We start from the raw sequence: 24,859 nt of genomic DNA on the forward strand, positions 1-24,859 counted from the left end.
ATGATGATATATATGATGCAGGTTCAAGTGTTGGACTTTGCTGCTTTATGTAAGACAGTGGTTATTCTTCATTATTCATACTGGCTGCCATGTTGATGAAAAAACAAATCATGCATATTAATGTTATTTATTCTTTATTCTAAATATGACGTGAAGACCTACTTTCTAAATATCTGTTTGTGTACTATGTTGTTTTGACATGAGTGTTGTACAGTAGCTAGCATGACCTGTAATGTCTCTTGTATGCAGTGCATGGATTATTTGTATGGAATGCATAGCATAGCAGAAGAGAAAGTGGCTGTGAGAAAAAGTAATGCAAAAGTAACGTGACGCTTTACTTTCTATAAAAAAAACATTTATAGAAAGTACCCAACACTGGTCGTCACACACGTGCTCTTGACTTGCACATTGACTGTTGTTGTTTCCACCTTTGTCTCCATTTGTTCACCAGCATTTGTGTTGTCTTTGAGCACTACCTCATGAAAGAAATGGCCCATATGTGAGTGTTTCTACCTTGTGGACACTAGATTGAACAAAAAATTCCACATTTATGGGGAGAGGATGCAGTTAGGAAAACTGTGCTGCACGCATACAGTTTACAATTTACACTGCAAAGTATACTTTGGGGTTTATCCAATATACGGCAATATTGTGCTCATGCCTTTTCATGTTTTGTCATCAAAAGCTGAGAATAACCTGATGATATCAAATCTCATGTAAATGTGGGTTCCTTGTGTTGTCTGATTTTTTGGCATAAGCTGAGTTTTGGTTGTTGTCAGCATATTGGTGTGCATGTAAACATGCTCAATCGCTGGCACACGAGGCAAATGCAAAACAGTGAAGATATAAGCCCACCTACCATTCACTTACACAAACCTGCTAGCATGTTGTCTTAGCTTGCTGATAGAAGATAATGCACATACGCAGTTCTAAGACACATTTGATAACTTGTTGCACTCTTTCAGCTCTTTAGTTTAGCAACAGCATAGTTTGACATCATCCTGGGGTGGTCACTTATTTAGCCTTTATAATAGCTGAAATTGTTTTTAGATTTTGAAAAGAATTAAATGTATATCCTATTTGAATATTCATTAAATAACTACTTCAACCTCAATGTATAAATGTTAGTTTAAACTCTTCTCCAAAACCATTTACAACAGAGCTTTCTTTATATTCAGTGCCTCATATTTTATGTTAGTGTGGTTCTCAAACTATAAAACACAAGATTGGTGTGAAAGCAGTTGTTGAGAAACACACTGCAATGGCAAAAAAAGTGGTCAGTGGTGGTTAGAGATGGTGACATTCAGGACTTGCGACAGTTCTAGTGAAGACATTTCTGTCATTCCTGTACGCAGACACATCACAGTTGTAGATTAGCATTAATAATTGTGTCATAGGCAAACATAATTAGGCCTATTTTATATTATTTCCTATTTGTTTATGCTTTCACACTCTGAAACCTCAACGTTTAGAAAGTAGAAAATGACTGCTAATCAAGTTTTTACATTTTTTATTTCGCTTTGTTAAAAGCATACACAAAATGTAGTTGTCACAGAATGGACTACAAATTTGTTGCAATATGACAACAAAACAACCATACAAAAAATAAAATGAGCTAGTGCATGTAAAGTTACAATAATGCTCTAAACAATGAATGTACAGTAGTTGATATTCATATAGTATACAGTAATAGTGTTGAATATTCTGTAGTAATGTACTACAAATTAAACAATAAGTATCACTGAACACTTAACTGAGATTCAAATGATTACAGCGCATTACTTTGATAAAAACAGTTAATATGTATGTTAACAATAAAACTCAGACAAGGGCAAATAAGCAATCACAATGTAAAATAAATTCAAATATACAAAAAAGTGGATAAGTGTGATAGAAATATAACATTTGCATTGAATATGTTTCCACAGTTTGGTTTTGGGCAAAGGATTTTAATCTGGTTATTACATTTATTTTCTGGAAGGCACTTATTTCTTACTATTCTAATAAACAAAAAGTCACAGTTGTAACACAAGTTGAAAAATGTAATTTTAATAATATACAAGAATCTCAGAGTATCCAAACAGTGGAAGGCTGATTAAACTTATATCAGGAGGAAATTTAGCATTTGCTAGGACTTATTATATATAAGAAGCATCAGAATGTAATAGATTCATAATAGATTCCTTACTCAGCGAAGAGAATATGGCCAGAGAAGTAGCTGGAACTGGTTATTCCATTTGCACCCCGAGAAGTCTCTATCCACACACGGTCTCCTGTCTGAAGTGTCAGAACTACCTGCCCTTCAGCTAATGTTCGTACATTTAGATTGATTGTTTCAGCAGTCAGCTGTACAATTTGGTTTTTCTTTAAGGTCACAGTGCCCAATGTTTTAGTTCCTATGCATGAGAAATGAAATTCATATACACCAGATATATTGCAGTGGAACAACCCTGTTGTTTGGTTATAATGGTTCTGGCCATTGTAAAGGACCTTACTGAACACAACAACTTTTGCAGAGACCGGGAGGACTGTGCCAAGGGAAGCAAAGAAGGCAGACTGTTGTCTTGTGGTATTAATGGGTGGTCCAGGAGGTCCAGGTGGGCCTGCTAGACCTCGGGGACCTGGATTAGAGAGGAAGATAAAAAAAATATATTTAAGTGATATTAATACTCATACTACATGTTTTATACTTTATTAGATAATACTGTATATTCATTCATTATAAAGTTTGGATTGGTATAGCTTCTGCAGTTATCCAGCTTTAAGAGATGATACAAATTCTGGACCTGAAACAATTATCGCTTAACAGCCCTGTTAAATGTAAAGTTGGCGTAAACATTGATACATAATTTTTTAGATATATATTAGTTTTCAAATGGCAAAATAAGAGCAGAAACTTTAGAATAAAGTTGTTTATCTAATCTTGCCTTAGTTTATACTGGTTAGATTTGTCATCAGGTATAATTCAAGAACCTTGAAGCCCTGTTTACACCTGATATTACAAGCAGTTTGGGTGATCAGATCACAAGTGGTCAGTCGAGACACATCACTGTTAGTTTTTAACAACTTGTGCTTTTCCTGTGGCCACTTGTGATTGGAATTCAAAGGGAGGGTCTTTGATTTTGTGACTCAGTATGTCAGCATGTTAATGCACAAAATAAGTGCAAAAATGCACTTCCAAATACACTTATTTTAGTGCAGTGGATGATTGACCAGTGAGTAGGCATTTTGCCACTGTTGTCTAGGACACATTGGAACAAATTAGTGTTTACACAAATGGTATTTCGACCATTTTCAAATGTGGTTTGAGTGTTCAAATCACAAGATGTTTTGAATCCTGTCTACACCTCAATTTATCAGTGTCCACTTATGGTTGAATAACTCGAAACAGATGTTAAAACCAGGTGTAAACAGGGTCTGAATGAGTTGATAAACTGGCATACCTTGTTCCCCTGGAGGTCCTCTGGGTCCGGGAGGCCCTTGAAAGGTATCGGAATCTGAGGGGTTCATGAATGAATGTTATATGTTTGCTATGAACCTAATTATTTTACATAATAGTAAATAAATAAATAAATTAACATTTAAAATGCAAAAGAGGCAGAAAGCGCAAACAAGAAGATTTAAGCAAGTAAAATCAAGGAAGTTCAGGACTTAACAGTTTACAAAGGTCTGGTGCAGTTCCTTGGTGATCTATAAATTACTGCTTAACAGTTAGACTGAGTATCATACATGTCACTGCACTAAACCTGTGTAAAGCAATACATACTTGCAATTAACAGCTGCTCATGCTCATGCCAGTTGAAAGGTTTTGCAGAGTATTTGCAGAGAAATTCACTTTCATTCAAGCTAAATAATAGTTAATACACAAAACACAGTTATTTGCTCCTTTTCTTGCATTCAGCAGAAAAGAAAAACTTGTCTAACCTCATTTCCACTATTTGTAACATGGCTGCCACTGTCACCTGGAAGGTCAAACACCAAACCAAAGGTGAACCAAACTGTGGTGATCATGCAGACAGATTGTAAAATGTATTCAATACCCAATATGCTACCATGAAATAAGGTACATTACTTTACAAGCACATATAAAGTTAGGTAGAAGCTTAGGCAGAAATTTGCAGTCAGAGGAAGACGATTTGTATTATATATGACTACATACATAAACTGTTTGCATTTAAGAGTTCTTCTGTTTTGTGTCTTACCAGTCTCAATCCAAGGGGTGAGGTCAAAGGCTGGGATATTGTCACAGCTAACGAAACTTGCAGAACTGCTGAAGCGGAAAGGATCATTGGGAACATTACGGATTCCTGTGTTGTCACAGATGATGCGGGCCAGAGACACAGGGGCCAGTGAGGCTTTTTGTCTGTTTGTGAACACTTCTTTGTTCTCCCACCATAACCTGAACACAATCACACTTGGCATTAACACCAATCACACACATACTAGACTATTAGACTAAATGCACAGAGATTTACCTGTCACCCTGGCGAATGTGCTGGAACTGCGTAGAGATAAGACAAGCAAAAAGTGGACCAACACGACCACCAGGTACAAAAGGCTCAGCAACGCCTCCTAACCAAACGTCAATGTTCGCAGGGGTTCTGTAAAGCTCAATCAGCTTGCGAGCTAATTCAGTGTTGTTCATCACCACAGCCAATTCTTGCTCATTCTGAGGTGTGGACAGTCCACAGAACTGCCGCCATGCATTATAACCTTATGAGGAACAAAAGGTAGGTATCTGGTAAGTTTTATCTCAAAAACACATGGAACTAAATTAAGTTATAATGCAGCATAAAATTTGGCCAAATTAGCTTTAGGTGGCTTGTTTTCAAAGGGTCAAGACTTTGGTAAGAGGCTGGAATGTTTACCTGGTATACCGTGGTCACGACTTCTTTGCATGTTGAGGGCAGCCAGGTCCAAAGCAATGTGGCTAGTAAAAGCAAACAGCCTCTCTCTAAGAGCATCCACCAACATGTGATCCTGTGTGTTCAGTTTTGCAGGCTGACCAATCAATCCTCGGAGCAGAGGATCCACGCCACCTAACAAGAAGAAAAGTTTTAGGGCTCAGTGGGTAGACTGCAACAAATCTGTACTACATTATCTGTTACAGGTTGTGTTCATTTCAGAATATACCCTATTCCCCTCTAAGACTTTACTCTCAACTGTGCGTGCTTGGAGAGCCAAAAGATCTGGGGCTTAAAATTATGGTCATTCTGAACTCAAGTCATTTTTATTGGAAATTCTTTTTCTCCCTTAAACGTCCTCACGAGGCATCATTGACCTAGTTTACACCTGGTGCTGTAAGTGATTTTTTTATTAAATGAAATGCAGAAAACGTCCCTATATCCCTTAGATAACACTGTAATAAGTGGCATGAAATATCACTCCTGTCTCTGATACAGCCCTAGGCTCTGCTAACAGTTGTGGCCCATTCGGCATAATGTGTTGGCCCTTTTCAGCTTATCACCAGCCATTCAGCCCCGTTTCGTGATCGGCCCACCGGGAATTCCCAGGTTCTCCCTATGGCCAGTCCGCCCCTGACAACATCGCATTTGAGGCGTAAATGATCATCTGTCCTGATGTGTTCAAGACAGCAGAGAAGCACCACCCCTAAGCTCAATCAAACGCTTTCGCTAAAACAAGTTTTAAACTTTGCCGGTTACATGCAGCTTTAAAAGGAAATAACTGTATGTTTAATGAGATCATCATGCAGGGACTCAGATGAGGAATCACACACATCTGAAGCTCATCTAACACGGGTATTCAACTAAATGAATGTATACATTTACTCTAAATGTTGTGTTTGTGCTTAGATTAAATTTCAACTGCATCTGGGAGAGACTTTTGCATCTTTTTTGACATTTATTATCATGCAAATGATTGATGTATGTCGTAATGAAATCAGAGACCACTCAAAAACCAAACACAAATGGTGACAGGAGTAAACAGCGATGTGTCTCACCTGACCACATGTTATCGGATCAACCAAGACGCATCTTAATACCAGGTGTAAACAAGATCGTTTATGCTGTTTCCCAAACTTACCCTCAAAAATCACCCTCCAAGGAGTAAAAAAGGCCTCATAGAGGGGCACGTTTTGAAATTGAGGATGGTTCTGGTAATTTTCATCAAGACGAAATATGATGGGTTGGATGGCCAGGTGGGCAAAACGGAAAGCTGCAGTGGCAAAGACATTAGCAATGCTAGGGTCCACATTCTCATCATAACCTGGATATAGGCCAAGGTGTTTATTGTAAGCATCAGGGCCAACAATATGCGGCAGGTATTCCTTAATCACCAGTATCTAAAAGAGAAAGATTTAGGAGTTTTTGATAGTGTATATCTGTTCCAATAAAAGTTGTAATTGCTTATGTTTATCAATGGATTTTTGGGTGGCTTTACCTGTTGGTAGGCACCCACAATCTTTCGTGCCTCTTGATAGAGGGTTTCACTACTCCAACTAGGGTTGAGTATGTGAAGGGCACGAGCCAATCGGTTGTGCTCCCTCATGAATAGTGCATGTAGGGAGGTAAGAGCAATGTTCTCATCAACACGAACATCCCCTACACAAATGCATAATTTGAGAGGCAAAATGTACTGTCAACTACTGTGCAATGTGAACATTTTGAATGAAGACAAATTTGCTGCATTTACCATCAAAGAATGAAAAAGTTCCTGACCTGCAATAAAGCAAGGCACTTCTGTCAGGCTTGTGTCGTTGAGGATTTTTCGACGCGTAGCACACATTTTGCTCTGTACATTGGTAAAGGGCAGGTGCTCTCGCCCATTGTCAAGAAATTGATCATTGACGCGTAGCAGACCACCATCATTGGTCAGGTCACGCAGCTCCTTTGCCAGACCGTCCTCTGACCCATAAACCTGCCCAGCATCTAGAAAAGCTGTAAGAGCGTTGATCTGTTCTCGGACTTTGGGGACACCGCCAAAGATAAAGGCGGTGTTCCCAGAACCACAAGCAGGTGATGAACGGAAGAAGGGGAGACAGGTGTCAGGACTCAGACGTGGATCTTCCTTCGGGATCTGAGTTCAGACATTAAATAAAGCATGAAAGACAAATTAGGAATGGAAGTAAACAGGTGGCAAAGGACATTGAGAGGTACAAACATTGACTGACCGGAATTGGGAAGCAGGGTTCGGAGCGCTCACAGCTCTCATCACAGTTGAGGCCATTGCTGAAAGACCTAATGCTTGGTGAGGTGGGCGTAAGAGTCAGATCGTGGTCAACCCACTGTCCAAAGATGGTGAGCATGAAGGTGAAGTCATTATCATTTACTACATCAGCATCTGTAGTGCTTAGAATACGATTGGAAACCAGTCTGACCTAGAATCAATGAGAAAGACAGAATTGAGAAACTGTGAACGGATTGGTGGCCTACCTGATTGTCATGTTAATTTCATTAAGCTGATTATAAGTATCTCCATCATACCAGGGGCAGTAATGCACCGTTGTGCAATGTGTTGGGGTCCCACCCTTTGGGCTGTGAGATGCTATCCTCATACTTTGCAGGCAGCCAGCGGGTAAAAGGGGTGTTGGATGCACCAAGGAGAGGGTTCCTCCTAAGGATTGATAAAGATCACAAACAGAATTCAGTCCACAGCACTGATTCACTTGTTTTCAGTATTATGCATAAATACAATTGTAAGTAATTCAGTGGGGTCCTGAAGTCCATTTGGCATTTTTCTGATTTAATAATTTTTTTATAACATATATTATGAGAAGATAAAAGAAAAAATATTTGAAAAATTAACATGAATTTCAGAGTTTCTTAGTAGTTATTTGTCCATCTTTTTCTTTAATGATAGCCTGTATGTTGCAAGAGTGATTTGAGAATGCTGCAAAGAATATCTTGTGTGCTTCTGTATAAGGAAGGAAACCTGACCTTTTGTATAAAGGGGTTAACATGATCAATGTCCCAATGTCACAATTTTATTAGTGACCTATACAGTAAATAGTCCACTGTAGTGCACTATCAAACTTTTGAACCCCAATGTATTGTATCAGTAAAATACTTCTATCAGGTGGTAATTAGATGAAGAATCACTCACTCATCAGACTTTGAAATAATACTCTGAATAAGGAGGGCAGGACTGACCTGTTGTTGCAAACATTGGAGGCAGTTCGATACTTGTTTATGAGGGGTGTGGTCCTACAAGATGGGGGCTGTGTTTGAGCAGCACAGCCTGTCAGACGCTTGATGGTGTTAAGCTCGTCTGGAGTGAGCAGGCCTAAGAGAAAAAACACAATGAGTGTTGTTATCATGGAATATCACACTGTAATGGATCAGATCTGCATTACTCTGTGAGTTTTGCAAGGTATTGCCCTCATACTTGTAGCATTGATGGACCTCTTGTGTGCATGATGAGCCTTCTCATTGATCAGTATAAGCGTCTGCTCCATGTAATCTGCGGCTCTCACAGCCTCGCGGGTTTTTCGAGCTGGCTGTTTCATGAGACGCAGTTTGTCCGAAGGCTTGATGACATCCTTGCGCACCCTTGCTAAACTCCTGGGAGTGGGAAAATATATGAAAATAGATCAACAACTGGCATGACGGCCATTTTGAGCAATTTACGTTGTTACAAACTTTACTCACTCATCACGGGAATATTTGTAGGCAGCATCCACTATTTTTTTGGCTTCCTCAACTGAATCTAGAATGAACTGTCTCCCAGGACTCTCTTCTTCTGCTAAATAAAAAAAGGGTATTATGACATGAGACATATGCTAGACAGACTAATAATGACTAATACAATAGCAAAACCTTTTTCAGACGAATGAGCTGAATGTCTAATGACTCATGACCACAAAACTGCATTTCTTGCAGCTAAGGGCTATCAATTTAACACATTCATTTAGTGCAATTAATTACATGAAAAATACACATAAAAATATGAATGCAATTAATCATGCCCCTGAGCCATACTGTAATTACCTAATAAGGAATGTTCCTATTATTGGAGCAATTAAAACTTGATGTTCCACACTGATGTGGCAGTAGGGGGCAGTCAGCACTCCAGCTATACAGCCAACATGCCTCGTCAAACCAACAAGAGCAACAGGCAGCACAGCCTTGTACAGATGTGTTTTTAAGCTCGAAGACAACTGGTCCCGAGCACAACCGAATACAAGGATCTTGTGATGCATTTTTCAAAGTTTCAAACTACATTTTAAAGTGTACTTGTATTTGTAATTGTAATAGATTTTTTAAATGTTTTTTTAACAACTAAAAATACTGTAGCTCAGACGGACTTAGGCCAATAATAGGGTTATTTTCAACTAACAATATTTTGACTTTTAAGCCACTTTTTGTATTGTAGAAACGTTTAATTTGTGTGCTGCCAGTATGTATGTACAGTATATGATGTAATGTATTGTATTATCTGAATTCTAATATTCATTATATATTATATGTATAATTATTTAAATTATTATATACTAAAATATCATTATTTTTGGGCCTTTCTCAGTCAATATTGATACATATTAGCTATTAACTGTGATTAATTCATTGATGCATCATATAATTTAATCAATCAACAGCCCTACTTACAGCATAAACACATTTGATGCTATCTATTGCATCTCTTGCTGTTTTTGATTTCATGATTAATTGGTAAACTTACCTAAGGCATTAGTTTTAAGAGTACAACAGCAGCCCACCAGAAAAAGAAATTTGTGAAGATTCATCTCTGAAACAGATATACAGAGAACAGTAATTTTTTTTTACCATATAACAGACAATTTTATGTTTGTGGAAATTGCATTGGGGCAACTCATGCAGTGCCATTTTATGCATTAACACTTTTTTGGAAATTAACCTTTGTAGTTAAAATTCTAACACAAAATATCTGCTCAAAAACACGTCTATGTAACTAACGTTGGGGTGATCAGGAAAATACACAAAGAAAATATCGAAATACTGACAGAGAATCAGAAACAAATGACAACTAAATACCAATACTGCTGTGCAAAGCGCTATAAACTACACATTATCTGACTGTTAATATGAACATAGTATGTCCTGTAACAGATGGGTTTGGTTCAACTGTTCTCAAATTCAGAGAAAATGGAGAGTGAAAACTGCAGCAGCTCAAAAATAAATAATAATAATAATAATTTTAAAAAAACTAACACCAATTAAACTTGAATCAGTTTTGACTTAAAGGGGCAGAAAAGTCTTCTAGACTTTAATTTAACACATTAATTCTTTACATGCATGCCTTGCATTGGGATAAGCATTACTAAGAATAACAATAACCACATATAATTTGGCAAATACAATTTTGCAATTAAGAAAATGAATTAAGAGAGAACTTCAAAATGTTTAGCATTTCTCACCTGTATATCAGATGTATGGCTCTCTGGGTCTAACTCAAGGCTCAGAGTGTTGTTCTGGCTGAGGATGAAGCAGATGAGCTTTTATAGCAACCCTCATCCTCAATCTGTGAAGCATCACTAAGGGAGTCTCAGGTGTGGCAATAGGATTTGTTCCTTCTTCCTTGTGTTTTAATGGTTTTATTGATTTATTTGAAATCTAAAACTTTTTTACTCTAAATTACTGATATCAGTGTTTCCCAACCCTGTTCCTGGCAGACATTGTAAAATGTGGAAACAAGCAATTGGTATCTCAAGGATCTGTTTTAACTTGATCTAACCCTAAAAATTACTTATTAAAGTGAATGATTTCACTTCCTTATTGTCTTCCTTTTTCTGTTGTTTTTTCTTACTTTTGTTCAAACAAATCTTTTCCGTGAAAGTGATGAACAATAGACAGGCTAAAAAAAATCAAACAACCTAGTGACCTATAATCTCTGACTAACACGGCAGTAAACGTTCATGCTAGGAACTAAAATTTCCTTCTCTAACTATTTACCAGCAAAGGGACCATATTTATATGAGTTTATGGCTTTGAACAAAGCATATTTTGTGACTGATCCGAGATTTGAAAATGATTAGAAACTTGTTTCAATCATTATTCTAATCCAAGAATGTCTATATTTACAGAATATTTCATTGACAACTGTAATACTGCACGTTCACACACAATGGCTCGACGAGAACAAGAATGATTAAAATGAAGAGAATATTCTGTATAAGCTAAAAATTATCAGAGTTTATTGCCTTTTTATTATAATTTTCTTATCAGGTTGTTTGTGTTTTGTCAGATGCCCTACTTTCTATTGTTGGGCATTCAGTATATTGGGTCTCTCATGTATAGTACAATATGTTTTTCATTTATTTGTCTGCAGAATTCAATTCCAGACAAATCTTACAGCCAACTTCTGCAACAATGATTAGTGGTGCTATGGCAAGTAATGCCCTGTCACAGTAATTATATTCATTACTTTTGTACTACTAAATGAGTCTACAGATGGTTGTTTTTTGGTTACATACATATCTATGCAGGGGCGAAAATTTCAGCAAAATGTTGGGGGGACAATAAACATAACAATTCTCAAGAGCAATTTTTGAAGGGGATACCAAGGGGTTTTTTGTTGTTGCCCCATTTGCATTTGTATTATTTTATTTCTTAAACAATTATTTTAAGAATATATCATTATATTATTTACAATACACATATTTTAATGATATTTTAGGGGGGACAACCCTCAGATAGGGTCCTGACATCCCCCACACACACTTCATTTTGTTGGCTAACTGAAGTAAAGGCAAAACCTCAAGACAAAATCAGTTTTCAATTGGGAGTTTGCTATTAGATAAGAAACATACAGTATGTCATGTAATGGCGATAATCAAGTGTTACGCATGTTCACTTTTCAAATTACTATTTTTTCAAATTATCTATCCGTCACATTGTACTGTTGTGAATTGAAATTCATTCCTTCCCTTTGTCTCAGCTCAGTCTTTTAACCTCAAGTCGTTTATATACTGTTGTATTTACATTGTTGTTGAACTATAGATTATATTTTTAGGTGTTTATCTGTGTCAGATTAGTAAATTGAACATGTTTCACAGAGTTGAGGGAAACACCAAGTCTCCAGGGCAAAAGCAAGCACATACAATGCCACAACACAATACTATGGTTATAGGAAAACAATGCTGATAATGTAGGGTAACCACATGTCCTCTTTTTCCCGGACATGCCCTATTTTTTCTGACCTGAAAAAAGCATCCGGCCAGGATTTCACAATTGTGTATAAATGTCTGAGATTTGGTTTTCTTCATATTGACGTGCAGTTAGGACTCATACTTTCTGTGTATTTGATACCACTTTTCGTGTTCACGTTTCCTTACTTGATTATTCTGACAGAGAGTGGCAGACTAAGGGTGGTTGGCTGCAGCCTCGTTAGGCTGGATATCTCGGCTGCCTCATCATCAAGCACCATCGACGGCCATCTCAATTGTGAGGACACTTGGAAGGCAGCCTCGTTTCGCAGCCTTAATTGCTATATTTTGGAGGATTCATCGGGTGTGTCCATTGTGGCTTTCAATTACCCATAATCCTTAGCTCATGTCTCAAATTATTTAAAAAAAGGGTGGGAAACAAGTTTCATGACCGCGGAAGAAGAAACCTTTATGATGCTGCTTACATTTTTCTTTGTCGCATCAAGTTTTTATTCACATTTGTACGGAAGAGGATTAGGGCCAAGCAATAATAAAAAGAAATAAAGCCATCTCGAGATTAAAGTCATTATAATGCGAGATTAAACTCGTTAAATTTCGAGAAAAGAGTCAAAATACAATCTTGAGAATAAACTCATTAAATATCGAGAATAAAGTCATTATAATGCGAGATTAAACTCGTTAAATTTCGAGAAAAAAGTCAAAATACAATCTTGAGAATAAACTCATTAAATATCGAGATTAAAGTCATTATAATGCGAGATTAAACTCGTTAAATTTCGAGAAAAAAGTCGAAATACAATCTTGAGAATAAACTCATTAAATATCGAGAATAAAGTCATTATAATGCGAGATTAAACTCATTCAATTTCGAGAAAAAAGTCGAAATACAATCTTGAGAAAAAACTCATTAAATATCGAGATTAAAGTCATTATAATGCAAGATTAAACTCGTTAAATTTCGAGAAAAAAGTCGAAATACAATCTTGAGAATAAACTCATTAAATATCGAGAATAAAGTTGTTGTGTTTCGAGAAAAAACTCGTTAAGTTTAATCTCGCATTATAATGACTTTAATCTCGAGATGGTTTTATTTTTTTATTATTGCTTGGCCCTAATCCTCTTCCGTACATTTGCACCAAGACAATATGTAAAAAAATTAAGGAGAAAGTGCACCTCTGTCTCAACCTCAAGTGTCGTACAGTGTGCACACATTCTTTCTTTGGGTAACCATGTTTTTCTGTGTCTGCCACTCTCGATGGCATGTGTTTGGCCAGATTTAGAGACCACACCAAAATCCCTCCCTAGTCTCATCCGCAATGGACTGTGCTTTATTTAGGGCACTATTATTTCATAGTAGCCTGAGGGACAGTGGGTAAACACATCAGGTTTCAGTGAGTACGATAATATCGACATCTATGATATTTTTTTAAAATTCTGCGTCTGTGCTTTTAAAGCCAAATGTTAGGGTGCCTGGGTAGCTCAGCGTGTATGGATGCTGACTACCACTCCTCGCCACCACGAGGACTTGGCACATGCATACGCGTGCGACTGGCAGCGAGAGAGTTGGCAGCGAGAGTCTGATTTGTTTGTTTTGTAAGCGTCATTAAGTGTGCCAAGTTTTGTCTAAAGTTTGTACAAGGTTTGTCTGAGACTTCCTAATGAGCAGCTAGTCTCCAACCGAAGGTGTTAACCTACAAATGAAAATTTTCTACCTGGTTGTGACATGGATTCTATCATGTCTGCTGCTTGCCCAGGATTCAAAGCAGGCAGCTACCCAAGGAAGAACACAGTACAGCAGAGACCAATTGCTTTATCTTAGCTCTGGGAACCTGCCTAGTGTATCAGATATAACCTTATACTTACCAGACTGTATACGAAAGGATTACAGGTCCGGATCCTCGACATGGCAGAGAAAAAAGAGGAAGCGGGGAAAACGTGGAGGCGTCAGACTACGACTGAGAAAGCAGGGAATGAGACGGATCCCCCTGCCCACGATGATAATGGGGAATGTGCAATCCCTTAGGAACAAGGTGGATGAACTCCAGGGAAATGTCCAGCTACAGAAGGATTTCAGGGAATGCTGTGCCCTGGCCTTCACGGAGACCTGGTTGTCTAACCGGGATCAAGACCGAGACCTGTGGATTGACGGCTTTGGATCACCTGTTCGGATGGACCGGGAGGCCAGTGCAACGGGGAAGACACTGGGTGGCAGGGTATGTGTGTACTTTAATAGACGGTATTGTACCTCTGTGACTGTTGGAGAAAAAATATGCCTGCCCGATATCGAACTCCTGTCTGTGTCATTACGACCATTTTATTTACCATGGGAGTTTCCACAAATTTTCTTAACAGTCGCGTACATACACCCGAGGGCAAATGCCATCACCGCTTGTACTGTGATTTCTGACGTAGTGCAGAAACTACAGTCACTCTCCCCAGATGCGCCAAACTTTATCCTAGGCGACTTTAACCATGTCACCCTGAAAAAGACTTTGAGAGATATTTACCAGTATGTCACCTGTCCTACCAGGCGGGGAAATACACTGGATCTCTGTTATGGTACAATAAAAGACGCTTATAAATCAATGCCACTACCCCCATTGGGCTCCGCAGACCATAATTGTATACAATTCCTCCCCACTTATCATACTGTCCTGAGAAGGGAAAAAGTGCAAACCAAGGCAGTACAAGTATGACTGAGGAATCAGTTATGTGCCTCCAGGAGTGTTATGATTGCACAGACTGGGATATTTTTAAAGAATCCTGAAGGACTTGGATGAAATGACTGATGCTGTTTGTTCATATGTGGCCATTTGTAGAGATATGATTATACCCTGCAAACAAGTAAAGATATACCCTAATAATAAACCATGGGTAAATAGGTCTATAAAAAACATACAGAAAAAAAGACATGCTCATAAGCAGGGAACTGCCTCTGATCTACATGTAGCCACCAAAGAGCTTAAAGGTGAGATATATAAAGCAAAACAAAGACATAAGTGTAAACTTGAAAAAAGTCTGGCTGAAAATAACCTTAGCTCTGCCTGGTCCTGTATGAAAACGATAGCAGATACCCAGAAGCACAGTAATAGTAGCCAGAGCTTGCCAATGCTTTCAACTCTTTTTATACATGTTTTGATAAGTATGATTTCAGCCAGGAGGCCCAAGGACTCCAACACAAACACATATCACATATAAAGATGTTGAAAATGTCTTTAGTAGGACAAAGATTAATAAAAGCCATGGACTTGATAACATTTGTGGGAGTGTACAAGAGAGCTGAGTCACATATTCCAATATATTTTTAATAAATCCCTGCATACGCAACATGTACCAAAAATTTGGAAGGATGCGGTAGTGGTCCCAGTTCCAAAATGCAGTAGTTCTAAAACTCTAAAAGAATTTAGACTTGTCGCTCTCACTTCAATTTTAATGAAAAATGTTGAAAAATTGATAAGGCCACATATTTTAAGTATAACTGAACATGCATTGGATCGCATGCAATTTGCGTACAGGCCACGCAGGGGTGTAGAATATGCCACTCTCACTCTGCTTCATTTGCTCCTCAAACATCTTGAGGGAAGTGGGTCCCATGCACACATTTTTTTTTATCGATTTTTCATCTGCTTTTAATACAATTCAACCGTATATTTTAGCCAACCGTCTTATTGAGCAATTTGATTTTTGTCCTAATCTTGTTGGATGGATTTTAGATTTTTTAACAAACAGGACACAGAAAGTAAAGGTGAATGGAGCTCTGTCTGGTCAGCTTTGCTCTTCTACAGGTTCACCACAGGGGTGTGTACTTTCACCCCTTCTGTTCATTTTATATACAAACATGTGTCAGAGCAAATATGTAAATAGGACCATTATTAAATATGCGGACGACTCTGTCATAGTAAGTCTGCTCCATAAAAATGATAGAGGCATAAAAATGATGGTGTGAGGAGTCGCACCTTCAATTGAACATATCCAAAACGAAGGATATGTAAATTGATTTTGGAAAAACTCCAGGATATGAGGCTATAACTATAACTGGTCAACTAGTGGATCAAGTACAATCCTATAGATACCTAGGGACAAGTATTGACTCTAAATTACATTTTCAGGAGAATTGTGAGGCTCTCTGTAAAAAAGGACAACAACGTCTATACTGTTTGAGAAAATTGTACCATTTTAATATAGACAAGACTATGATGACATTATTTTATCATGCTTTTATTGAAACCATCATATCTTTCTCCCTAGTGGCATGGTTTGGTTGTGTCTCAGTCAAGCACAAGAATCGCCTAAACCAAATTGTAAAATGGTCAAGTAAGCTGACTGGGGAGCCCCAGCTGCACCCCGCATTCCTGTATGCTAAACAGTTACAGCGGCTAGCTATGGCTATCAAAAAAGATAGCCTACATCCTCTGAATATCTCCCCTCTGGACGGAGGCTAAAAGTTCCTGGTTACAGAACCACAAGATTTAAAAACAGTTTTGTACCAGCGGCAATCACTCTGTTAAACAAAGGGTACAATTATTTGCACAAAATGCATAAGCAATCTTTTTATTTTGCTGTGTGTGTGTGTGTGTGTGTGTGTGTGTATGTGTGAATAGTGTTCTTATTTCTGTAATAGCTGGTTGCACAGTGTTTGTAGCATCTCTTTAATGTGCCCCAGCTCATTGGTTGCCTTGAGTGTAGGTGTGCCAGTGGGCCGTTTTTTGTTTCCTTTTCCTTGTTGGGGGTTGATGGCCAGCAGGTGGATGTGGAGCAGGTAAGTGTGGGTATACAGGTGTGTAAGGAGCCTCAGGTAGATGTGTTTGTGGGACTGGATGATGTAAGGTGATTGTCCAGCTGTTGTCTTTCCTCACCGGGGTCAAAAGGGCATATCTGGGCATGTAGAGGTGGATGGACCGGAAGTATGCTGGTGTCATTGGAAAGGGGCTTAGTGATGTTGGATTGTGGCCCAGGGCAGCATACTTTAGATTCTTTGCAAAAATGCGTACTCCGTCTTTGTCCATCATAGAGGCTGATGTGGTGGTGGTGGGCCAGGTTTACATTGGGGAGTGTAGAACATTATTGTGAGATTTCAGCATTGAAGCTGTTGATGATATGAGGCGTGAGTCGCTCCTCAGCAGGAGTGTGGAGCTCACAATACAGGTTTCTAAGAACTTTTTGCTGGTGATTTCTGCAACTTTCTTCACAGCATCAGCGGTTCTGTTGTGCAGTGAGTGAAGGTCATTAGTCCCAGTGTGAATAATCACACATGTGGGGTTTCCAGAGAAGTCTCTTAGGAGCTGGTGGATGTGGCCTGTTGTGCTGCATCGTTTCTCTGTAACTTTCTGATGTGCGAAGAGCTTCTGTGGGTCCAGGAACTTCCCATTAGAGACAAGTGGGAAACTTTTGGACCAGGGTCTGATTGGTTACAGTGAGGAGGCTGGGGTGATGAGGCCTGTGTTTTCCAGGTGTCTGTGTGCTCGATGAAGACTGTGTGTCTGTGCAAGTGTAATTTCTTTGGGATGCAGGCATTGTAGTGCTGCAGCGAGGTGTACTATCTCAGATATTCTCCTGTAGATCTCATCTTGAAACTTTCTTGAGAGATTTGTTTCTTTACTCTCTGTGTCTCTGTTGGCTGGCTGTGCACAGAGAGCATGATTTTCTTCTTGCAGTTATTTGGGAGCTGCCGTGAGTTTAGTGATAGAGGAGCTGCTCTCTTTCTTCAGCTGTTGGAGTGAATGCAGATGTTTGTGTTGTGTGTTTCTGAGACAATACAGTTCAATGCAAATACAGCCTATCACCAAAATCACTTCACACATCAGTGGTCTCCTTTTGGTTATACAACAACACTTCATTTGTAAAATGTGTTTTTGCATAATATTAGGGACTTTTTATTGGGGAAAATATGAAATAACTTTACTCTCATACAGTGTAGTGTCACCAAAATCACTTGACACCTCAGTGGTCTCCTGTTGGTTATACTACAACACTTAGTTTAGAGAAATGTGCTTTTGAATAATTTGGGGAATTTTTATTTTTAAGAGTGACACCCATAAGAAAACAAAACAAACACACAAGGAAAGGGAAAGCACAAAGAAAAATAGGGGAAACCGTTTCTGTGGTCGATCCAGATTAGGAATGGAACAGCCGCTCCATCCAGCCAGTGACCCTATTAAAGTCTATAAAAGAATTTAAGTAAATTTTGTAATGTTTGCATTAATCCGCATGTAATAATAGTATTTAAAATGCAGCATTTTGCAGTTTTAGTACATTTAAGTAGACCCTTTCAGCCCTCTACGATCATGTAGGAGAAAGAAGTGTCATTGGCTAATACATTTTTGTTTTTACTCGCCAGTTTTGATGACATGTAAGCATAATATAACTAACAAAATATATATTAAGCAAACTGGGGGGGGCACTTCATATATATATTCACGCAATATAGTATATTGCAATTTTTTTTTATATTTTTCTTTGTGATTTTAATATAATTTTAGCTTTTTAAAAATTTACAAATTTCACATTTTATCAATTTATATGACATAATGAAATCACATTTTTAATAATGATACAAGCTGTTGACAATGTTTGAAATTTCATACACATTTTTAACAAAACAATCCGTGATCCTACACACCCGGTCCCGTATTAGGCTAATCAAGCCTCTGAGAGGGATAAAGGTCGATTGCAGAGGGTCGAGCGGAAGAGAGAGATCGATGTCCGTCATGTGTGTGTGTTTGTCTTTTAAGTTTATCATTAAAAATATTATTTATATTGTCAAGGTCACCTCCTCCTTTCTCCTGCAGACCGACACACGACCACGCCCCCCATGCCACATGCCCCCACCGCTGACTTAGGCCGGGGCAACAATCTCTCTCTCCCGCACGACCCTCTGCAGTCGACCTTTATCCCTCTCAGAGGCTTGATTAGCCTAATACTGGACCAGGTGTGTAGGATCACGACCCGGCCCCGCCCTCCGCCCTGCCACACAATTCACTAGGTAGGAACCTAATAATTAAAATTATGGGTCATAATTGTGAAATTTGGCTGACAATTAATTGTCAAACAATTAATTGCCTGTTTTAGGTGTTTCATGAATATGACGATTAATTACCATACAAACTCAAAATAGAAACATATAGTATAATATTTTTGACTCAGCTAATGTTGTCTATTCTCTTACCTGTTAAAACAGCTCTTCAGTGAAGCCAGGCTGACAACTGTCTCCTCATACAGCTCTTTCCACCTGTTGAAAACCAATTCCAGTTTTATCTAACATTCAGAGGGATGTTTATTGAAATCCAAATTGCAAACTTACCTTGTTTAACTTCTACAATGTGCTCCTTGTCAATTCCAATTGATAACTTTAGAAATTATGCCCGTGAGCTGGGCCGTATTCAGGAGTGCACTGCAAAAAGAACAAATTACACACAGAGAATTAATGCCCAAATTATATTCATCACATGTAACCGGTGTTGATCTGCAAGTAGATATTCAACTTTACCAAAAAAGCTAATTTGGTGAGTTATACTGTTTTTCATTGTGGTTATTTTCCTAAATTAACGTTAGCTGCATAGCTAATATGTATTTATACTAAGAAAATAACCACAATGCACGTTCAACGTAAACAAAACTACAAAGCATAATTATGTATTCAGAATAAAAACTTTAAAGCCTGCAAAACATATGTTTGATAATGTCTACTGATATCTTACCTCAGTTTCTTTAACTTGTTTCTATTGAGTAACATGCAATAGAGTAACATACCACGTTCAAACTTACAATAAGCAGGGGGGAAATATGATAGTCCAAATAAATAATTAATTACATATTTAATTATTTTGGAAGATTGCATTGTGATGCAATATATGCAGACTTAAAAACATTTTTTTAATGTGACTGGATAGGTAAAAATTACTCACCAAAACAGACGATTTCCCATTGAGACCCATAAGAGTACAGAATGTTAGGGAATACCAAGATGGCGGCGCAGTATCTTCACTGTTGTGACGTTATGAGCAATCCAGTTATATATATAGATCAGTGGTTCAGACTCTTATTAGCACATAGAGTTGTCAGCAAGTGTGTGGAAGCAGCACTGACACTGCTGAGATTAACAGGTCTCAGATTGTATGCTTATCTGGGCAGTTTACTTCTCTGTGCTCTGTCATGGCAGCTGGTGTAGATATATACAAGAGCTGGTAGTGTCTCATTTAGATTGCTTAGACTTCAAAATAAACAAGACAAAGAGCTGTCTGGTGTGCTTCCCTGAAATAATATATCTGGGTCTCAGATTGAACTCCTGTCAGAGGAGCACATCAGATCAATTCACAGTTGTTTTTCCCCTTTTCAGAGACTGAAAAAATCTAATGCAGGCCTGTTCTACGCCTAGTGGGTCTGATGGCTTCTACAGTGTCAGTCATTACATAGGTACTAATGCGAATAAGAGAGCATTTTATAAGAGAACAGCGCTTTTATCCCTGGCATCACTTAAACCGCAGAGTGAGAGTGACGTCAGAAGGGATGCACACTTTCATTATTAGGGAATCATAGCTTTCCTTCATGTGGGTACCTCTTTGGGTGCGTTCTCTCTCGGGAAAGTGGTAACAACAGATGCGTCACTCACAGGATGGGATGTGGTGTGCGAAGGCAGAATAATGAATGGGGTTTGGCCTGTGTCACTACAAATTAAAGCACATAAACTTTCTGAAGTTACTGTCAGTGTTTATAGCATTGAAGCACTTTGCACAGTTCCTTCAAGACCATCATCTCCTAGTCAGTCTACTTATCTTAATGTGGTGTCCCATGAGCTCAAAACTGATATCCAGGCTCAAGCCAGTTCCAAGCAGAAGTCATCTAAACAAAAGAGCAAGACACATCACCCTAAATGTCTGAAGTGGATATGCTTAAGAAAGAAGTCACCAAGTTTCAGGCACAAACTGCAGCTATGGAAGCAGTACCAGTGCAAAAAGTGGAAGACAGCTCATATGTAAATCAAATATAAAAAGTTGAAAGAGTTAAAAAAAAGCAAATGTCGGGCCTCCAAATCCAAATTGTTTCCCCAAGAATACAGAAAAATTGCTCTGAGAAGTTTCTTCATTCAAGAGACTTTCCTACAATTTCTAAATCCAAGCCAGTTGATTAACATGTGAATGAGCCGCCTAGACACATGGTACCAATGAATAACAGACCTCGTCCCTAGTATTGTTTCCATTGTGGAGATGATGGTCATCTTGCCATCAACTGCAAAAATGTCCCAAATGCTTCTATAGTGGAAGAACAGTGACATAAACTGAGGGAAAGACAAGCTCAGAGGGATCTTTAGAATGATGTAACCATACAGCATTTAAACTTAAGGCAGTCTCAGTCACAGGGCGGATGAAGACTGGAAAACAAATATAGACCAGCACTCACCCAGCATGTTCATAACGGAACCCCCTGCCATGGCTTACCAGCAGGACTAGTGGGGACCAAATGTACTGCTCTGAATTACTATGGTAGGAAAAGAAGTGCCTCTTGAATACAGGATCTCAAGTGACCAGTCCTATTATGAAAGTCACTTATCACAATATTCTTTGAGGCCATTGGATCATCACGTGGAGGTCGACAGGAGCCAACAGACTAGCTGTGCCCTACCTGGATTATGTTGAGCTGACTTAAGTTTCCCAAGGAGTTCCTTGGAACTGAAGCAGAAGTTCCCACTTTAGCACTAGTAGTTCCAGATCTGACAATTGTGCCCCAAATTCTTATTGGCACCAACTAACTAGATGTCCTATACGTCAATTGCACTCAAGGAAATGTAGTCAGCCCAAAATCTTCCTTTCATGGCTATCAAGCAGTGATCAAATCTTTGAAAGACAACAAGACAACATGCATGCACTGATACATTAGGATGGGTGAAGATAAAAGGAAACAAGCTTGAAATTGTGCTAGCAGGATGATGTACAGTAGTAATTGATGGACTTTTCCAAGTAAAAGGCCCTTGCTTTGAAAAGTGGAAAGCCATAGAGCCACCAACAAAACCTTTCTTACCTGGTGATCTACTAGGCACCAGATGCCTGTATACCTTACCTGTGAAACAACTTCCTGTTCAGTTACCGGTCGTGCTTAAAAATGAAACTCAAACCAATCTTTTGATTCCTCCAAAAAGTGCTGAAGTGCATGCTGTCCAGCATGTAATGGAGAAATATTGTTCCAGATGTAACACTTTAAATAAAAAAGTGAAACCTGTCATATCCAAGATACCCGTTGACTTTGGATATTCCACTCTGCCATCGAAATGGAAAGAGTGAATAACAGATATGTTGAATTCCATGCCTGAAGTTTTCTCCTTGCATGATCTTGACTTTGGCCACACTGAAAAAATGAAACATCACATCACACTCAGTGACAAAACACCCTTCAAACACAGAGCTCGAAGATTCACCCTCAAGACGTTGATGAGTCAGAAAACATCTCAAAGAGCTTCTCGATGCTGGTATCATCCAAGATTCATAATCTCACTTAACATCCCCATAGTAGTGGTGAGGATGAAGAACAATTTTGTGCGCTTGTGCATTGATTTCAGGAAGCTGAAGTCCCAAACTATAAAGGATGCATATACCCTGTAAAATCTGTAAGACGCTTTCTCAGTGTTGACTGGCTCAAAATGGTTCACAGTTCTCAATCTTAAATCAGGCTATTACCAAATTGAGATGGAAGAGGTTGATAAAAAGAAAACTACATTTGTTTGTCACCTAGGATTCTGGAAATCAACAGGATGCTGCAAGGAATCATGAATGCGCCAAGCACGTTTCAACGATTAATGGAGAGGTGCATGGGAGATCTTAAAAGAAAAGAAGTGCTTGTTTTCATTAATGATCTCATAGTCTTTTCTAAGACTCTTGAAGAACAGGAGTCCCAACTTGCATGTCCTCAAACGATTGAGAGAATATGGACTGAAACTTATATCTAAAAAATTCAAGTTTTTTCAGATGTCCATCAGATACCTAGGCCACATAGTATCCAAGAATGGAGTCGAAATAGACCCAACAAGGATCAAAGCTCTCCAAATCTGGCCAACACCCAAGAACCTCAAGGACCTCAGATCCTTTCTCAGGTTCTCCAGATACTACAGAAGGTTTGTGCAAGATTACACTAAGATCACTAAGCCCTTTAATGACATGACTGGAGAGTACCCTCCACTAAAAAAGGCAATAAGAAAGAGACTAACAAACACAAAGAGTACTTAAATAGCAAAGAACAATTTGGAGAGAAATGGACACAGTCATGTCAACAGGCATTTAACACCATCATTGATAATCTCACGTCTGCTCCTGTGTTGGGATTTGCCAACTCCAAACTCCCATACATGTTGCACACTGACACCAGTACCACTGGACCTGGTGCTGCACTGTACCAAGAGCAAGAAGGACAGTTGAGAGTCATCGCTTTAACAAGCAGAGGACAGACAAAAAGTGAAGTCAGATACCCTGCACATAAGCTGGAATTTTTAGCACTCAAGTGGGCTGTCACCGCAAAGTTCATCGATCATTGTACAGAACTGAGCTCACAGTAGTAAATGGCAACAACACCTTGACGTACATTCTGACATCCGCTAAGCTGTCAAGTCTTTTAAAATTCACCTTCAAGCTCAAGCTGGCAGCCGAAATTAAGATGCAGATTGGACTTTCTAGACACCCACACATTGGGCCCATGGATGATTTAGCATCTAAAAAGAACGAGAGAGAATCAGACAATTCACCCTTCACAATTTGGCAGAAGCAGAACAACCAACAATTCTGCTTGAGGCAGTGAAAGCTATTTGTGAAAGACACCAAGTCTGTCAGACACCATTGAACCTCAATATCCCTCAGTAACTCTAGTTGAAACCTTGGCTCAACAAGAGGAAAGACAAAGAGCCAATATAGAAATTAAAGCACCTTATATCTGAGAAAAAACATTCTACCTTGAGATTTGAATCTTCTGATATAGCTCTGTGGTTCAAAGAATGGAATCAGTTAGAACTGAGGAATGGAGTGCTGTTCAGGTGAGGAAAAGATCAAGGAAACCTGATGTACCAACTAGCATTGCCTGCTGATCTCCGCAAAATGGTTCTAACAAACATCCATGATGATATGGATCACTATGGAAACACTCATCTGATGCAGGTTCTACTGGCCAGAGAATTCTAAAAAGAAGAAAGATTTGTGAACATTGTGTCAGAAGGAAGACACCACCAGAAAGAGCAGCACCACTAGTGAATCAAGACCATGAAGTTAGTCTGTATGGACTTTTGTTGATGGAAACTGACCAGAATAACAACAAAGATATACAGGTGATTACAGATCCCTTTACCAAATATGCTGTTGCAGTGCCTACATGAAATCAAAAAGCCTAGACCAGGGGTGTCAGACTCGGATCCTGGAGGGCCACAGTCCAGCAGAGTTTAGCTCCAACCCTAATTAAACACACCAGAAACAGCAAATCAAGGTCTTCAGGAAAGGTGCTTGAAGATTACAAGGAGGCATTTTGTATCAGGGCTGGAACTAAACTCTGCAGGGCTACGGCCCTACAGGAACTGAGTTTGACTCACCTGGCCTAGACATTAGCTACTGCAGATGCCTGTCCAACAACTTTCTTATGCACTACGGATTCCCGGAAAAACTCTATAGCGATGAAGGCCCAGACTTTGAGACACACACCATTAAAGAGCTGTGCCATTGTGCCATTTTGGGATATGAAAGGTTAGAACTACCCAATACTGTCCAAAAGGGAACCCAGTGGAGCGTTTCA

General features: G+C 38.9%; 1 protein-coding gene and 1 pseudogene across 2 annotated transcripts; both read right to left on the bottom strand.

Annotated features, from left to right (window-relative positions):
- Nucleotides 1-1,521: 1,521 nt before the first annotated feature.
- LOC127636284 (eosinophil peroxidase-like) lies at nucleotides 1,522-10,388 on the bottom strand. 2 transcript variants are annotated; one of them, XM_052116736.1, is made up of 16 exons: nucleotides 10,355-10,388; nucleotides 9,640-9,705; nucleotides 8,610-8,703; nucleotides 8,347-8,522; nucleotides 8,112-8,244; nucleotides 7,446-7,575; nucleotides 7,133-7,339; nucleotides 6,681-7,038; nucleotides 6,403-6,563; nucleotides 6,046-6,304; nucleotides 4,869-5,039; nucleotides 4,476-4,713; nucleotides 4,203-4,399; nucleotides 3,925-3,962; nucleotides 3,444-3,497; nucleotides 2,473-2,621 (listed from the first exon to the last, which is right to left on the bottom strand). In XM_052116736.1, exons 2-16 carry the CDS (start codon nucleotides 9,701-9,703, stop codon nucleotides 2,607-2,609), a joined length of 2,295 nt encoding a protein of 764 aa, XP_051972696.1. In that variant the 5' UTR covers nucleotides 9,704-9,705; nucleotides 10,355-10,388; the 3' UTR covers nucleotides 2,473-2,606. The 2 variants fall into 2 exon arrangements, with proteins under 2 accessions (XP_051972695.1, XP_051972696.1); XM_052116735.1 differs by lacking the exon at nucleotides 3,925-3,962 and having other exon boundaries at nucleotides 1,522-2,621.
- A 6,754-nt stretch (nucleotides 10,389-17,142) lies between these two features.
- The window catches only part of LOC127636642 (myeloperoxidase-like), a 37,007-nt pseudogene continuing 29,290 nt past the window's right edge, over nucleotides 17,143-24,859 (bottom strand).

This window comes from Xyrauchen texanus, chromosome 44 (assembly GCF_025860055.1).
Source record: "Xyrauchen texanus isolate HMW12.3.18 chromosome 44, RBS_HiC_50CHRs, whole genome shotgun sequence".
In the NCBI taxonomy this organism is placed as follows: domain Eukaryota; kingdom Metazoa; phylum Chordata; class Actinopteri; order Cypriniformes; family Catostomidae; genus Xyrauchen; species Xyrauchen texanus.